The sequence below is a fragment of the Piliocolobus tephrosceles genome, chromosome 10 (genome assembly GCF_002776525.5).
Source record: "Piliocolobus tephrosceles isolate RC106 chromosome 10, ASM277652v3, whole genome shotgun sequence".
Lineage (NCBI taxonomy): Eukaryota > Metazoa > Chordata > Mammalia > Primates > Cercopithecidae > Piliocolobus > Piliocolobus tephrosceles.
In genome coordinates this window covers 48386157-48402861 of record NC_045443.1, presented here as the reverse complement: position 1 = coordinate 48402861, position 16705 = coordinate 48386157, and the positions used below count along the sequence as shown (strand labels likewise).

Below are 16705 nucleotides of genomic sequence, written 5' to 3'. Positions count from 1 at the left end.
TCCTAGACGGGTGGATCACCTGAGGTCAGGAGTTCAAAACCAGCCCGGCCAACATGGCAAAATCCCGTGTCTACTAAAAAAATACAAAAATTAGCCAGGTGTGGTGGCACACACCTGTAATCCTGACTACTTGGGAGGCTGAGGCAGGAGAATCGCTTGAACCCGGGAGGCAGAAGTTGCAGTGAGCAGAGATCGTGCCATTGAACTCTAGCCTGGGCAATAGAGCGAGACTCCATCTCAAATGAAATGAAATGAAATAAAAGAAAATTCCCTTTGAAGGGAAATTAATTATTAACATAGGAGGAAGTCATTTCATGGAAAAATATAAAATCTTGTTATCAATGAGAAGAAAAGTAATTGACTTTAAGGTATGAGATGCCTGTTAAGCATAAGCAATGATAAAACCTATATTGGTGGCTGGGCTTGGTGGCTCACGCCTGTAATCCCAGCAGTTTGGGAAGCTGAGATGTGCAGATAACTTGAGCTCAGGAGTTTGAGACCAGCCTGGGTAACATGACAAAACCCCATCTCTACAAAAAAAAAAAATACGAAAATTAGCCAGGTATGGTGGCAGGTGCCTGTGGTTCCACCTGCTCTCGAGGCTGACATGGGAGGATCACTTGAGCGTGGGAAGCGGAGGTTACAGTGAGGTGAGATTGCACCGCTGCACTCCAGCCTGGGTAACAGAGTTGAGACCTTGTCTCAAAAAAAAAAAAAAAAAAAAAAAAAAAAAAAAAACTATATTGAGTGGTGCTGTGGAGAAACAGGTACATTGTTGCTGGTTCTCTGAGTTCCTTTAGTCTTTCTCTGCAGTCCAGCAGGAAGCAATAGCAGCCCTAATGTATGTAAAACCTTGGACTCCATGGTCCTACTAAATATACCCTAATAAAATGAATATTTTGCTTCTTTAGAGGGTAAGCTTTCATCATTTATGTTTATCACTTTCCCATTTTCTCACTTACTTGTTATGTTTTGTCACATTTTGTCCAACAAAATGTTTTTTAAATTTTCATATGTTCAGACTCTCCTTATGTTTGCTGATTTTTTTTCTGTTTTTTTTTTTAACTCATTTTTATTTTTTCTGTAGAGCTGGTGTCTTGTTTTGTTTCCCAGGCTGGTCTGGCAACTCCTGACTTCAAGCGATGCTACCACTTCAGCCTCCCAAAATGCTGGGATTACAGGCGTGAGCTACTCCACCCAGCCTGATTTTTTTTTCCAGTAGTTAGAAATGTGTCTTCCCGCCACAGAGGAGATAAATCTGTTATTTTGTTTTCTTTTACTATTTCATAAGGCTTTTGTTGGTGTGTGCTTGTCTCTTTAATTCCTTAAACTACCTAGGTTTTATTATTGAATGGTGTGAAAAGTATAGTCCTGAGTTGAGGTTGACGCCTTCCCAAGTTGAAACATGGGCTAGGACTGCAGGGTTGGATAGAACCTTTGCGGTTATCTGATTCAGTGGTTCCCACTCTTGGCCATATCACAGGGGGAGCTTTGAAGGAAAAAAGAGAGGTGAGGTAACTAGCCTCCACTCTTGGACATTCTGATTCAGCAGGCCTGGATTAAAGCCTAGAAATATATGTCCAGCAGTTTTAAGAAGCCACTTATCTGGCCAGGCGCAGTGGCTCATGCCTGTAATCCCAGCACTTTGGAATGCTGAGGCGGGCGCATCCCTTGAGGTCAGGAGTTTGAGACTAGCCTGGCCAACAAGGTGAAACCCTGTCTCTACTAAAAATACAAGAAAAAACTTGGCCAGGCGCGGTGGCTCATGCCTGTAATGCCAACACTCTGGGAGGCCAAGGCGGGCGGATCACGAGGTCAGGAGATTGAGACCATCCTGGCTAACACGGTGAAAACCCATCTCTACTAAAAATACAAAAAATTAGCCCGGCATGGTGGCGGACGCCTGTAGTCCCAGCTACTCGGGAGGCTGAGGCAGGAGAATGGCGTGAACCCGGGAGGCGGAGCCTGCAGTGAGCCGAGATGTTGCCACTGCACTCCAGCCTGGACGACAGAGCAAGACTCCGTCTCAAAAAAAAAAAAAAAAAAAATTAAAAATAAGAAAAAAATTAGCTGGGCATGGTGGTATGCGCCTGTAATCCCAACTACTTGGGAGGCTGAAGCAGAAGAACCCCTTGAACCCTGGAGGCAGAGGTTTGCAGTGAGCAGAGGTTGCACCAGTGCACTCTAGCATGAGTGACAGAGCAAGACTCCGTCTCAAAAAAATTAAAATAAAAAGAAGCCACTGATCTGGTCCAATATCCATCACTCAATTCCTAGGCTCCTTTTAACTCATCATATATTAAATAATAACCATTCTTCTCGTTGTATGGCTGTGAAGTTTCCTGGTGGGGGTTCCCCAGTACCTGCATAGGCTAAGGTACCAAGAGGAAGCAAAAAGCTGTAAGTCATGGGAAGTTCATTTAGAAGCTCGTTGAAGCTGCTTACATGACTTTAGACCTCAGGGAAGAGCAGAGAAAAGCTGGCTGTCCTGGAGAGCCCCTGTGATCCTGTAGTGCAGCACAGACCTGTCCGATTTTCAGGGACTCTTGCTTCCAGGACTTTGCCCTTCAGGAACTCCTGCCCCTTCCCCAAACCAGCAGCTGCAACCAAAAGTACCCTGGAGGTGGGGGAACAGCGATTCAGTGGCTGGTTGAACCAAGGACAGCCACTCCCATCCATTCTCGCTCTGGCTTCCCTGACACACGTGTGGGATTCAGGCCACTCTGTTGATGATGTGACAGTTTTTACAGGACCAGGAAATGAGGGCTAACATTCACCTGGGTATCTTCAGCTAGATGTGAGAAGGGTTGGCTTACCTTCCAGAGCTGGCACAGGGCTCCCCAGCCTCCTATCCTCACTACCGTAGCATTCAGGAAGCTGCCTCGTGGGCCAGGGAAGATCAATGATTGGTCCTGGGCTATGCAGCAATGCAGCATGGGACTGAGGGTCACCGCTTCAGGCTGCAGATGTCATGTACTGCTGTGGTGATCCCTCCACTCACGTCAGGCTCACTCCTTGTCCTTCTTTCTCTCAATGCCTTGTGAAGTGAAGTCGCCCCCGGGGATCCCTCCGAGCCCTGCCCCTGCCATTGCCACCTTCAGCCAAGCCCCAAGCCAGCCTCAGGCATCGCAGACCCTGACGCCACTGGCTGTACAAGCTGCCCCCCAGGTAAGGGCTGCCCTCGGGAGCTGGACAGAGGGCTGGGGGCAGGAGCGAGGCATGGGACAGCCAGCATGGGGAAGCCACGGAGTCTGGGAACTTCATGGGGCAGGACAGGGAAGGGGCTATGGCTTGAGGGAGGGACTCTCCTACTAGGCACCTCCAGCTTCACCCCTGCCTGTATCAGGCCCAGGAAAAGGGGATCTGCATTTGCAGAATCTTCTCCTTGGGCCCAGCCAGGATTGCAGAAATAACATTAACTCTTTCATGCAGCCAGAGTTTCTGTTTATCGAGTGACTAAATGAATGAATACCCTTGCCAGCCCTCCAGTGGATGCCTGGAAGAGTTAATGGATTGTTCAGAGTCCTCATTTAGAGCCAGGGAGTGGCCCCAGCACTGTGAGAGGCTGCCTTCAGGATCCTGAGGCATGCAGAGCTCCCTGTCCCTTTCCCTACATGCCCTGACTCCGAGGCATCCAGCCAAGGGTATGGTCCATCAGAAACTTCTCGGAGGCCTTTGTGGGGCCTTGACCACTTGGTTCCATCAGCCGCTGCTCCCTGTTCCCTGGCCACTAAGCACAGGGCCTGTCAGCAAGGGCCCGCAGAAGGCCTGGCAGGCAGCAGGCTGTGGTGGGGGAAGCCTGTGCCCCCTTCCCATCCTGTGAGCAGGGCCACCTTGCCCTGGATTTGGGCGATTTCTCTGAAGGCAGGATAGTCAGTCCAGGCACCCCCTCAGGTTTGGGCCTCCAGCTAGGGTTTGGCTCTTCCCCACCCTCATGTGGCCTTTGCCCCATCGCCCTCAGAATGCTTTGTTTGTGCTCAGCTGGGTCTCAGAGACCCAGTGTTTGCGCTGTCAATGTTGATTTTTTATTTTTTCTTTTCTTTTTGAAATCTTGTTTGCTTTTGCAGGTCTTGACTCAGGAAAACTTAGCCACAGTTCTGACAGGAGTTATGGTTCCAGCAGGGGCAGTTACTCAACCTCTTCTTATCCCCATCAGTATTGCAGGTCAAGTGGCTGGTCAGCAGGGGCTGGCCGTGTGGACAATTCCTACAGCAACCGTGGCTGCCCTCCCAGGACTGACCGCTGCTTCTCCTACGGGGGGAATTTTCAAGCCACCTTTAGCCGGTCTCCAAGGTAACGGCAACTCTTCCCAGGACTGCACCAGGCCCCCCACCACCCTCCACTACACCCCCGCACGTGTGCTTGCCATGTTGGACTCAGAACCCACGGCCCACCCAGGGCAGCCGCCCTGGATTCTGGATCCGGTGTCTTGGGCATCCGGCCGCAGAGCTGCCGCAGCACCTCGGGACTGTAGGCCGTGACACCACGCTGGCCCTGCAGGCCTGTCTTACTTCAGCCAGCTGTCTGAGACTGCCCCTCCCCCTGCGCCAGAACTTACCCCTTGACCAGCCTCCTGGGAAGGACTGCAAGAAGATTCAACATCTGGTTCTTGAACCTACACATCTGGCCCCAGGGAGGGGGGATGAGAGATGCTGGCATGTGCCAGCCCTTCAAGGATCAAGGGAATCGTGGCTGCCTGCCCCACTGTGCCCACCGCCCCAACCCCTTCTCCTTCTTGTGCCAGATCCCTTGGGATTGGAGCCGCTCTGGGCAGTGGCTGGGCATTTGAGCACCTCTGTCTCTGCCTTGCTCCATAGCAGCTGCTGTGCTGAACACCGCTCTTCCGGCACCTGTACAAGCTGCCGCACCAGTACAGGCCTCCTCGACAGCCCAACCCCGGCCACCAGTCCAGCCCCAGACGCTGTTCCAGACCCAGCCGCTGCTGCAGACCACGCCTGCCATCCTCCCGCAACCCACTGCTGCCACCGCTGCTGCCCCTACCCCCAAGCCAGTGGACACCCCCTCACAGATCACCGTCCAGCCTGCAGGCTTCGCATTTAGCCCAGGAATCGTAAGCTGCTGCCCTCACCCAGGGCTGACCAGGGATGGACAGAATCATGGGCCGAGGGTGGAACCGACCCTTCCCACAGTGGAGGACGAGCCCCCCCGAAAACAGCCCTTTTCCAACACATCAGCAGAGATGGGCTCCCTCTGAGGCCTTCTCCTTGCAGTTGCCAGCCCGTCCATCCCAGATAAAAGCAGACAACCTCTGCCAAGAGGTCTGGGCACATTCTCCAGAACCTGAACCACTGGACCAGGCTTGGAGGGTGGGATGACGTCTGGGGATTGAAAACTTGTGAGCTGTCACTAAGGTGCAGCCAGAGCTTACAGCTCTATGCTGGTGTCTGTCCAGTGGAGCTCCTGGCTTGGCAGTGGGAGCTGTTAGATATGACTAGGATCACATCAGCCTCTCAGGTGTGACCCTTCTATCCTGGCAGAAAGATTAACCAGAGTTACTTTTCCATGACTGTGGCCCCCCGTTCCCTGCTGACCCCTGCAGCCCCTAGGCCTGGAAACCATCCAGCTGGTAGACATGGGCCTGAAGCCCACCATCACATCTACCCACCCCAATGCCCTCTGTCCTCTTCCCTCTGCCCGGGGGTCTTCTCACCCCTCGGCTTCTGAGCAAGGCTCTTCCTCCACCCACAGATCAGTGCTGCTTCCCTTGGGGGACAGACCCAGATCCTGGGGTCCCTCACTACAGCTCCGGTCATTACCAGCGCCATTCCCAGCATGCCGGGGATCAGCAGTCAGATCCTCACCAATGCTCAGGGACAGGCAAGTGGCCAAAGGCAGGGCTGGAGGGTGGGGACTGTGGAGAGGCTGGCCAGGGGAAGGCAGCCAGGACTTGGGCTGTGGGTCATAGAAACTCAAACAGATGTCAAGCTGTTGTTCCTATCTCCTCGGTGGCGGCTTTCTGCCAATGCTGAAGCTCGTCAGGGGTGTACCCACCACCGTCCTGGAGGTGCTCACATTACATGGGGGTTTTTATTTACAGAGCACCCATGTTGTGGTCAGGCTTTATGATGGGTGCTTTCTCATACATCATCTCACTTTCTTTGGAGTACAAATCTATTAGGTGGAGATTTTTATTCGCATCTTACAGGACAGAAGGCTGAGGTTCAGAGCAATGAAAGCCACACAGCTAAAATGTGGCAGAACAAGGCAGGTCTCTCTGAATCCACATCCAGACCTATTCCTGCTCCACCATAGCTCTGAGGATGGAATAAAGGAAGTAGCCCTTAGAGTGTGAATCCTGCACTTTACTCATGCAGAAACTGAGGCCAGAGCAGGTTGAGGGATTTGTCCATTAGTCTCTTCCCCTGGTGGTGTGGGGATTTGGGTTTGGGGTGGAGCTGGATCCTACCCTCACACCTGGGGTCCCTGCCTTATTTCCTCCCAGGTTATTGGAACCCTTCCATGGGTAGTGAACTCAGCTAGTGTGGCGGCCCCAGCACCAGCCCAAAGCCTGCAGGTCCAGGCCGTGACCCCCCAACTGTTGTTGAACGCCCAGGGCCAGGTGATTGCGACCCTGGCCAGCAGCCCCCTGCCTCCACCTGTGGCTGTCCGGAAGCCAAGCACACCTGAGTCCCCTGCTAAGAGTGAGGTACAAGGGCTGGGGGTGGTGGGGCGTGGCGCAGGCTCTGCCATCTGGCACCGGCTGCTTCCCTCCAGACTGCCAGTCAGGACAGCATCTTCTGAAACTCTAGGAGAGCAGGGCACCTCCTAAAGTCGGGGAGGTCCCAGAGTAGAAAGCCCGCATGTGTCCACCCAGGTTCAGCCCAGGGAAACAGCGGGAAAAGACCCGCTACTCACACACACCCAAAATATGTATATGTGCCCTCAGAGGCCAGTGCTGTTCTAAGAAGGTCAGGGAGGTAGGTGATGGTCAAAGTAGACTGGGCCAGGATTAGCTTTAGGGTGAACAATCTTCCTGAAAAGCCCTGGGAAGTCAGTTTTGCACTCGCTTCCTCTACCCCTCCATCCCTCCACCTCTCCACTCTCATTCTAGGGATATTTTTTGAGTGCCTACTATATTCCAAGTGCTGAAAACACAAAGATGAGTAAGATGCCCTCTTAGTCTTAGGTAGCTTGGCATTGGAGACAAGTCAGTGGGACAAAACTATCACAGGGACACACAAATAAGGTGGTTTGGGGCCCCAGAGGACCGAGCTCTCGACAAACTTGGAGGTTAGGCAAGACTTCACAGATAAGGGACACTGGACCATCATAAAGGGATGAAGCCGGTGTGGTGGTGCTCACCTGTAGTCCCAGCTACTCAGGAGGTTGAGGCAGAGGATCACTTGAGGCCAAGAGTTCAAGGCTGCAGTGTACAATGATCATGGCTGTGAATAGCCACTGCACTCCAGCCTGGACAACATAGCAAGACCCCATCTCTAAAAATAAAAAGGGATGAGTTGGATGTGAGAGTGTTCTACCTTCAGGGAACTGCAGCAAATATCACATGCTAGAGCAGCAGTTCTCAAGCCTGTGTATCAGAATCCCCTGGAGGCCTTGCTGGAATGAAGATTCCTGTGTCCCACCTCAGAGTTTCTTATTCAGTAGATCTGAAGTGGAGTCCAAGAGTTTGCATTCCTAAGTTCCCAGGTGATAATAAGGCCAGTGGTTCACAAATGTAGCATGCACTTCCAAGTTTTGTAAATAACCTCTTAGCTTTATCTGTGAATAGAGATCATAAGAGTACCAACTTTAGAAGGTTATGAATGCTGAAGGATATATTATACATAGGCAATGAACACTGATGCACAGAAGGCATCTGAAAAACAAACAGTACTTCTTCTTGTAATTACCAGTATCAGGTAAGGTACTAGGGAACTGCTGATGCTGAAGGGCTTTAGCAAGGAAATGGCTGACCAGATGTACTTTTTTTTTTTTTTTTTTGAGACCAGAGTCTTGCTCTGTTGCCCAGGCTGGAGTGTAGTGATATGAGCTTGGCTCACTGCAACTTCTGCTCCTAGACTCAATCAATCCTCCCACCTCATCCTCCCCAGTAGCTGAGACTACAGGTGTGCACCATCACACCTGGTTAATTTTTGTATTTTTTGTAGAGACGGGGTTTTGCCACATTGCCCAGGCTGGTCTTGAGCTCCTGGACTCAAGTGATCAGCCCGCCTCAGCCTCCCAAACTGCTGGGATTACAGGCATGTGACACCGTGCCCAGCTGAGAGATGCATTTTTTAAAAATCCCTGTTATAGGCTGAGCACAGTGGCTCACGCCTATAATCCCAGCACTTTGGTAGGCCAAGGCAGGTGGATCACCTGACGTCAGGAGTTCAAGACCAGTCCGGCCAACATGGTGAAACCTCGTCTCTACTAAAAATACAAAAATTAGCCAGGCATGGTGGCAGGCTCCTGTAATCCCAGCTACTTGGGAGGCCGAGGCAGGAGAATTGCTTGAACCCGGGAGGCGGAGGTTGTGATAAGCCGAGATCGTGCTACTACACTCCAGTCTGGGTAACAGGGAGACTCCATCTCAAAAAAAAAAAAAATCCCTGTTATTCATATGATGTCAAGAACTGGACTGTGGTGAGGCGGTTTAAACAGCTGTAGGGAGAGTCAAGGAACTCTGAACTAAGGCAACGGCCCTGGGGACGAAGCAGCAATGGACTTGAGACATACCGGGGTAGAATCCAGGAAACAGGACCATCCTGGAGAAATCTGTACTTCCTAGAAAGCTTTAAAAAAAAAAAAAAAAAAAAAAAAAAAATAAAAAAAACTTTCATATATTTATAGTTTCTTCTGATTACAAATATGATATATGATTTTTACAAAAATTCTAATATTTTGTGTAATGTAAAAAGTAAAAATCCCTTCTAATTCCAACTCCAGAGACAACTTCTTTTGATAGCTCACTTTATATGCCTCAAGATTTTGTTTTTCTGGAAATCCACATGTATTTTTTAAAGCCATTATTCCATAAAAACTGATTTTCTTTTTTTTAAATTATTTTTTATTTTTCGAGACGGAGTCTCACTCTGTTGCCCAGGCTGAAGTGCAGTGGCATGATTTCTCGTCTTACTGCAACCTCTGCCTCCCGGGTTCAAGCGATTGTCCTGCCTCAGCCTCCCCAGTAGCTGGGATTACAGGCATGTATCACCACACCTGGCTAATTTTTGTATCTTTAGTAGAGACGGAGTTTCACTGTATTGGCCAGGCTGGTCTTTAACTCCTGACCTCAAGTGATCCACCCACCTTGGCCTCCCAAAGTGCTGGGATTACAGGTGCATGCCACCACGCCTGGCTAATTTTTGTATTTTTAGTAAGAGACAGAATTTCACCATGTTGGCCAGGCTGGTCTTGAACTCCTGACCTCAGGTGATCCACCCACCTTGGCCTCCCAAAGTGCTGGGATTAAGGCGTGAGCCACCACGCCTGGCCAGAACTGATTTTCACCTTATTTTTCACTTAGGGCTATGACTCAGACATCAGAGTAGGTAGGAGGTATACCTTCTCCTTTTTTTTTTTTTTTTTTTTTTTTTTTTTTTTTTTTTTTTTTTTTTTGAGACAGAGTCTCGCTCTGTCGCCCAGGCTGGAGTGCAGTGGCCGGATCTCAGCTCACTGCAAGCTCCGCCTCACGGGTTTACGCCATTCTCCTGCCTCAGCCTCCCGAGTAGCTGGGACTACAGGCGCCCGCCACCTCGCCCGGCTAGTTTTTTGTATTTTTAGTAGAGATGGGGTTTCACTGTGTTAGCCAGGATGGTCTCGAACTCCTGACCTCGTGATCCACCCGTCTCGGCCTCCCAAAGTGCTGGGATTACAGGCTTGAGCCACCGCGCCCGGCCACCTTCTCCTTTTTAATGGCTGCACAGTCTCTCATGGTAGAGAGATACCAAAAGCCACCTACCAGTTTCCCTGTTCATGTACATTTGAGGCCTGAGAGGCTGTAAAATCAGGTTGAGGCTATCTTTGAGGGCAGAGATTTGGAAGCAGCTATCCCAAGGATGAGCACTTGTTGGGGCTTTGGCCAAGTGTACTGAACCTTTCTGAGCCTCTCACCTGCCTGTGTCACAGGCGGGTGTGAAGCTCCAGGTTGGTAGGGCAGGTTGCTGTGCTTATTTAGTAGAATTCAGTCACTATTGTTGGGTTGGTGTTAATAAGCAGCCTCTAGTCTTGCTTTCTTTTTTGAGATGGAGTCTCACTGTGTCACCCAGGCTGGAGTGTAGTGGCGCAGTCTTGGTTCATTGCAACCTCTGCCTCCCGGGTTCAAGCAATTCTCCGGCCTCAGCCTCCTCAGTAGCTGGGATTACAGGCACCCACCAACAACGCCCAGCTAATTTTAGTAGAGACAGGGTTTTGCCGCATTGCCCATGCTGATCTCAAACTCCCAACCTCAAGTGATCCTCCCGCCTTGGCTTCCCAAAGTGTTGGGATTACAGGCATCAGCCACCATGCCCTGCCCAGTCTTGCTTTATGATAGGGCCCAGGCGGGAATGTCCTGTATGCGTGAGGATTTCATGCCTGTTTTTGCCCTGCCCCTGGTCCACCCAGGGATTTTAAGTCCCTGAACCTGGCAGAGGGCAGCAAAGGCTTATTGTCTGTCCTTTCACAGGTGCAGCCCATCCAGCCCACACCAACCGTGCCCCAGCCTGCTGTGGTCATCGCCAGCCCAGCTCCAGCAGCCAAGCCATCTGCCTCTGCTCCTATCCCAATTACCTGCTCAGAGACCCCCACCGTCAGCCAGTTGGTGTCCAGTAAGTGGCTCCTGGAGGAGTAGTGTGGAGAAGCGGGGAGGCATTTATTTGGGCACCCAACCTCTTCAGATGCTGCTTTCCTTGATAAACATCCTAGGGTCCAAAGGGGAAGGGCAGAGGCCCAATATGAGGGCTGGCTTTTTCACTCCCATTCCTGTGGAGGTGGAGTTTGGGCATGATGACAGTGGAGGCTGTTGAGCTGGCTGGCTGGCTGCTTTTCAGAGAGGCCGAGCCATGGGCTGTCTCTGCTGTGGTCTCTCACCCAGTATCTGAGGAATGTGGGTAACCAACAAGTGTGTCTGGGGCCAAGCCTAAGGAAGGTGGGGGAGGTTGAGCAGTTAGAGCTGGAAGAACTTGAAAAAAGCTCCTTACCGCTGAACAGGTTAGTTTAGGCCCCTTTTCTTCAAGTCTTACTTGTCTTGGGGACAAAGGTGATAAAAGTCTTGAAGGTGCATGAGCCTTTTCCCAGGTGTCCTCACCTCTCACTACTGCGTGAGTAGTGAGAGAGAAGCAGGGATGGTTCCCATGTTACACACTCATCCCTGCTCCCTCCCTCTGGCCTAGAGCCACATACTCCAAGTCTGGATGAGGATGGGATCAACTTAGAAGAGATCCGGGAGTTTGCCAAGAACTTTAAGATCCGGCGGCTCTCCCTGGGCCTTACACAGACCCAGGTGGGTCAGGCTCTGACTGCAACGGAAGGTCCAGCCTACAGCCAGTCAGCCATCTGCCGGTGAGTAAGGCTGCCCTAGACAGGATTAGGGCCTGCTCAGCTGCCTGGTGCCACCGGGCACTCATGGGGACCTGGGCACTGGCCCCTTTTCCATATGCCCCCTTGCTCCAGCCTTTTTCCAGATAAGGAAGACCATCTTAAGGGTAGATGTGAACACCTGGGTAGTCAAAGACTGACCCTGTTCTTCTGAGGCCCTCTGAAGTTTATCCTCCAATCCTGGGCATTAATATGGGTCTTCTTTGAGGAACCCAAAACCCTAATGCTGAGGAATTCTAGCAGGAAAGGAGTACAGCTTATAAAATTAGTCACCAAAGTGGGAACTTCCATTCTATCTTGGCCCTTAACTGTAACCCACCATGCCTCATCATGCTCCCGTCTCCCTTCTTACAAGGCATGACTATAAAGTAACATAGCTGAGTTTTGTGTAAGCAGCATACAAACTGGTTTTGGTGCCAGGAGGGATAGAGTTTCAAACAAGAATAAGCGCATGACTCAGGGATGGCTGAAAAGTTTCATCTGCCTGCCAGCTCCATAGGTCAGGCTAGAGTGACCTTTAGAGTGCCTTCAGCATCCTGTGGATAATCCTGTCGCCACATCCAGCTCAGCCAGAAAGAGCAGCCTGACTTGTTAGTGATGCTGCTATGGGAGTGTGACTGGAGGCCTCGCAAGGTGATTCCTCAAAGGACTTCATTCATTTAGGGGAACGTTCTAGAATGGTTGTTCGTAAGGCAGTTGCACTTTTTTTTTTTTCTTTTTTTTTTTGAGACGGAGTCTCGCTCTGTCCCTCAGGCTGGAGTGCAGTGGCCGGATCTCAGCTCACTGCAAGCTCCGCCTCCCGGGTTTACGCCATTCTCCTGCCTCAGCCTCCCGAATAGCTGGGACTACAGACGCCCGCCACCGCGCCCGGCTAGTTTTTTGTATTTTTTAGTAGAGACGGGGTTTCACCATGTTAGCCAGGATGGTCTCGATCTCCTGACCTTGTGATCCGCCCGTCTCGGCCGCCCAAAGTGCCGGGATTACAGGCTTGAGCCACCGCGCCCAGCCAGTTGCACTATTATTATTCCACTACTGACTGAGCTGAGGCCCTGGGAATGGTCTCCCTATTAGGACCGGGCACATCAGAGGGTCTGAGGAGTCTGGACTTGGCCAAGCTAGAGGGCTCGTGGTGGAGGCGGTGAGGGGAGCACTGGGTACATTCTCACCAGCCCCTAGAGGAGCAGCCCCTTGCTGATGGAGCCTGCACCTAGGTGCAGGGTGTGCCAAAGAGACCCAGATGCTCTCACTCCCTCTTCCTGGGTATGGGTTGCCCACAGGTTCGAGAAGCTGGACATCACACCCAAGAGTGCCCAGAAGCTGAAGCCGGTGCTGGAAAAGTGGCTGAATGAAGCTGAGCTGAGGAACCAGGAAGGCCAGCAGAACCTGATGGAGTTTGTGGGAGGCGAGCCCTCCAAGAAACGCAAACGCCGCACCTCCTTCACCCCCCAGGCCATAGAGGCTCTCAATGCCTATTTTGAGAAGAACCCACTGCCCACAGGCCAGGAGATCACTGAAATTGCTAAGGAGCTCAACTATGACCGTGAGGTCGTGCGGGTCTGGTTCTGCAATCGGCGCCAGACGCTCAAGAACACCAGCAAGCTGAATGTCTTTCAGATCCCTTAGGGCTCAGTCCCTGGCCTTGTGTTCTAGCACTTTGTCCGTTTCCCTTGGCACCCGGCTGCAGCCACTGCCATGACAGCACCTGTCATTTTGCCACGTGCAGCTGTGCTCACCCCAGGTCATGAGACTCTACCGTGTGCATGTGCATCAATGTCCCTCTTCTCCCACACATCTCACAACATGGGGAGGCCAGAGGGGGTCACACGAGAGCTCCAGGCTCTGGGCTGGTCGCTCTGAAGAAGAAGATTTGTGATGTCACTTAGAGAAGCACCTTGCTAGCATGGTTTCTGAAGGGTGAATTCTGGCGGGGAACCAGAAACTCCCTGTCTTTGGGGCAGGGCTGTAGCAGCTCCTAAGGACCACTGGCCATTAGCACTTGCTTTTGATGGCGTTCTCTTTCCAACTTCTCTTTTCCTTTGCTCCTCTGTGTTAGTGTGGCAGGTATGACAACTCATCCAGTGGAACCACAGCCTCACACTGCCCTTCTGCCCCCACACTGCCTGCAGGCGCACCGAAAGGACCCAGGAGATAAAATTCAAAAAAGTGTGATGTGCTGCTCAGAAGGTCAGACTCAAATGTCTGCCCTGACCTCAAGGTCAGAAGGTTCTCAAACCCCTGGGGCTGGAACATGGGATCTCCTCTCCCACCTCTTCCTGGTTCCTTTGTGGGGAAAATTGCACTAAAACAGAACCTTTTCTTAATCCACGTTGGAAGGAAGCAACAGTGAACTCTACCTGTCGTGGAGTTGTCCTGGGTCTGCAGAAGATTGGGAATTTAGAAAATAAGGCCATTCTTTCAGATTTTAATCTAATCTCTGTCGATGGCCATCCCTCCCACAAAAAAATGTGGGTTAAGAAAACGTGCAGACTGGAAAATCCCACTGCCCAAACAAACGGGCAACTCTGGAGAAAAATAAGGAAAGGAATGCTGACTTTCTCTTGTCCCCACACCCATTCCCAACCCAATACTGGGGCTTTCTTAAAAGGAGCAAATTAAACAATAAACCAGAGAGCAAGCCCGTGGGGGAAAGGACAACATCCTGAAATAAATGATGGAGCCCGGGAAGGTCTCTTGTGGAAGCTGACTTAACTCTAATTTTCTTTGTAACTTTAAGCCTTGGACACTGGAGGAGAAATCTCATTTTGTCGAGTCTCAGACCATGTCTATGTGTAAGCAATCCCCCCAGTGTCCTCTGAGGCAAGAACACCCCCAGATCAGGTTGGGTTTTGCCTCTAGACAGAGTAGCTGTAGTACCTTGGGGGTTAGCTCTCATCCAAGCTGTTAAGTGAGTTTCCAGCCTCACTGTGGCTGGAAAGCCCCTAAAATTCAGTATGTAACTCCAGGAAGTCAGGAGAGAATAGAGATTTGCCTAGATGACCACAGGCTTGTGGTGTAGACAGTCCCTAAAGGGCCTCAAGTCACAGGGGTCAACCACCCCTCTCTTCAGTACTCTTATCCTTACAGAGGCTGGTCTCCAACAGCTGCCTCCACTGGACCTCCCATGATCCACCCTGAGGGAGTGACCATCAGGCGGAGACACATCACCACCTTTGTCAGTCACTGGTGCAGAGCCACCTCCTAGCCTAGCTGCTTCTGGTATGCTGTTTCCTTTCCTACTTACTGTTGGTCCCTCCCAGGCCCTGCAATGTCAGTGTGGCCAACCTCTTGGTAGCCTGGCCAGTGAGAGGAGGACAGTTGTGTACTGAATTAGTACACGCATGTGCAGCATGCGCACGTGCACACACACACACGCCCTGCTGCATTTGGACAAACCATGCCTGCCAGATTGTAGCGGAGGTGAGGAAGCAGGTGGGCAGCTTGCCTCACCCAGCTTCCCAGAAGAGCGTGTCTTCAACAGAGAAGCTCCATTCAGAGTTATTGACCTGCCTCAATGAGACGACAGACTCATTTGGGAGGGGTGTTGCAAACAAGTTTTCCGTGAGAATAGTTAAGTTCCAGAGCTTGTAAAGGATTCAGTGACTTACACTTAGTAAATTAGGCCAGATATGGTGGCTCATGCCTGTAATTCCAACACTTTGGGAGGCTGAGGTGGGCAGATCATTTGAGGTCAGGAGTTTGAGACCAGCCTGACCAACATGGTGAAACCCTGTCTCTACTAAAAATACAAAAATTAGCCAGGTGTAGTGGCACACACCTGTAATCCCAGCTACTTGGGAGGCTGAGGCAGGAGAATTGCTTGAACCCGGGAGGTTGCAATGAGCTGAGATCACATTGCTTCACTCCAGCCTGGGTGACAGAGCAAGACTCTGTCTCAAACAAACAAAACAACGTATAGTGATGCCGGTTTTCATGCTCAGACGCTTGCATTCAGGTATGCTTTCTTTTTTGAGAGAGACAAATGGGTTACAGCTGGCACCCTGGGAATAGCACATAATCCATGGTGTGTCTGTGGTGGTGGACGTGCAGGAGGACACCCTCTGTCCTGTGTCATGATGGGAAAACAATCATGAACCACTGGTCTAAATTAGGCCTGGCCATGCTTTCTCAGCCCCTCCCTCATTTAAATCTGTCTTCCCAAGACTGAGCTAGAACTAAACCATTTCTCCTCTGCTGGTCATTCAGAGGACCAATACCAGGGGTGAGAGGTTTGCAGGCTGAATTCCCCAGGCATGGGGATGCAGGGTGTCCCTGAAGTGTGCCCAAAGCAGAGCTCATTGGCCTATGATCTCTGCCCTTGCTCCCGCAGTGTAAGACCCCCCAGGAAGCAACTGGGGCCTGAACCTCTCACCTAGGAGGTGGGTTTATTTTATTTTTTGTTAGCATCAGGCTCTGAAAGGAGACGGTATACATTTCGTTTTGAAAACATCTTCTGGACTGAAGCCAGAGTTTAGTGTCGTCTTTACTATGGAAAGAGAAGAATGGACAGAAATGGTTTAACTGTGTGGGGTTTTGTTTGTTTTGTTTAAATGGAAGAAAGACCAAAACTTTCCTGGTCAATCAGCTAGGGCCTTTGACCCTGCACTAACCATGGCATTTTATCCAGGTGAAGTCCAGGGAAAGAACTCAGCCAAATGGACTAAGGAACACACGAGTTTGGAATTCGAGACCTTGACATTTTTGTGTTCTTGGAAATCCAGTTACCTTCCCATGCCCAGATTTCCTTCCTGCCTCATGGACCAGGCTCTGACACTGAGGTCCTCACTGTTCCCAACACAGGCAAAGCTTCCTGAGGGCTGGAGCGGGGAAGGGGAGAGGAGAATGGGGAAGAAGCACTTGATGTAGTTGTGTGGAATAAACAGTATTTTTTTCTTTTGTACTGGTCTGCTTGTTTCCTGTTCACTCCTCGAGGTAGAGATATTAGTGAACCAGTGTCAGAGGACAGGGAAATGACAGCCTTTGCTCTCAGCTTGCAGCCTGGAAAATCCCGTTGCAGGAAAGCAGGGGTCAGTACTCCGAATTCCCACTTCAGAAGTCCCTGCTCGGATCCTCCTGCCACCACGACCCTCCCTATAGGGCACAGGGTCTCCTTTTAGACCACACTTCTTATACCTAGGGCCCCAGAATTCTCTGCCAAGCCCACTTC

The 16705-nt window shown here is 51.0% G+C and overlaps 1 protein-coding gene across 12 annotated transcripts in view; it reads left to right on the top strand.

Moving 5' to 3' along the window:
- Positions 1-16438, top strand: part of POU6F1 (POU class 6 homeobox 1) — a 38086-nt gene extending 21648 nt beyond the window's left edge. For 8 of the 12 annotated variants that reach the window (XM_023211100.2, XM_023211095.2, XM_023211096.2 and 5 more), the window contains 8 exons: positions 3047-3168; positions 4068-4293; positions 4818-5071; positions 5710-5838; positions 6464-6667; positions 10631-10772; positions 11337-11505; positions 12819-16438. In XM_023211100.2, coding sequence (XP_023066868.1) covers positions 3047-3168; positions 4068-4293; positions 4818-5071; positions 5710-5838; positions 6464-6667; positions 10631-10772; positions 11337-11505; positions 12819-13164 — 1592 coding nt within the window. In that variant the 3' untranslated portion in view covers positions 13165-16438. The remainder of the gene's footprint in view (positions 1-3046; positions 3169-4067; positions 4294-4817; positions 5072-5709; positions 5839-6463; positions 6668-10630; positions 10773-11336; positions 11506-12818) is intronic. The other 4 variants (XM_031936306.1, XM_023211106.1, XM_023211102.1 and 1 more) reach the window with 3 other exon arrangements.
- The last annotated feature ends 267 nt before the right edge of the window (positions 16439-16705 follow it).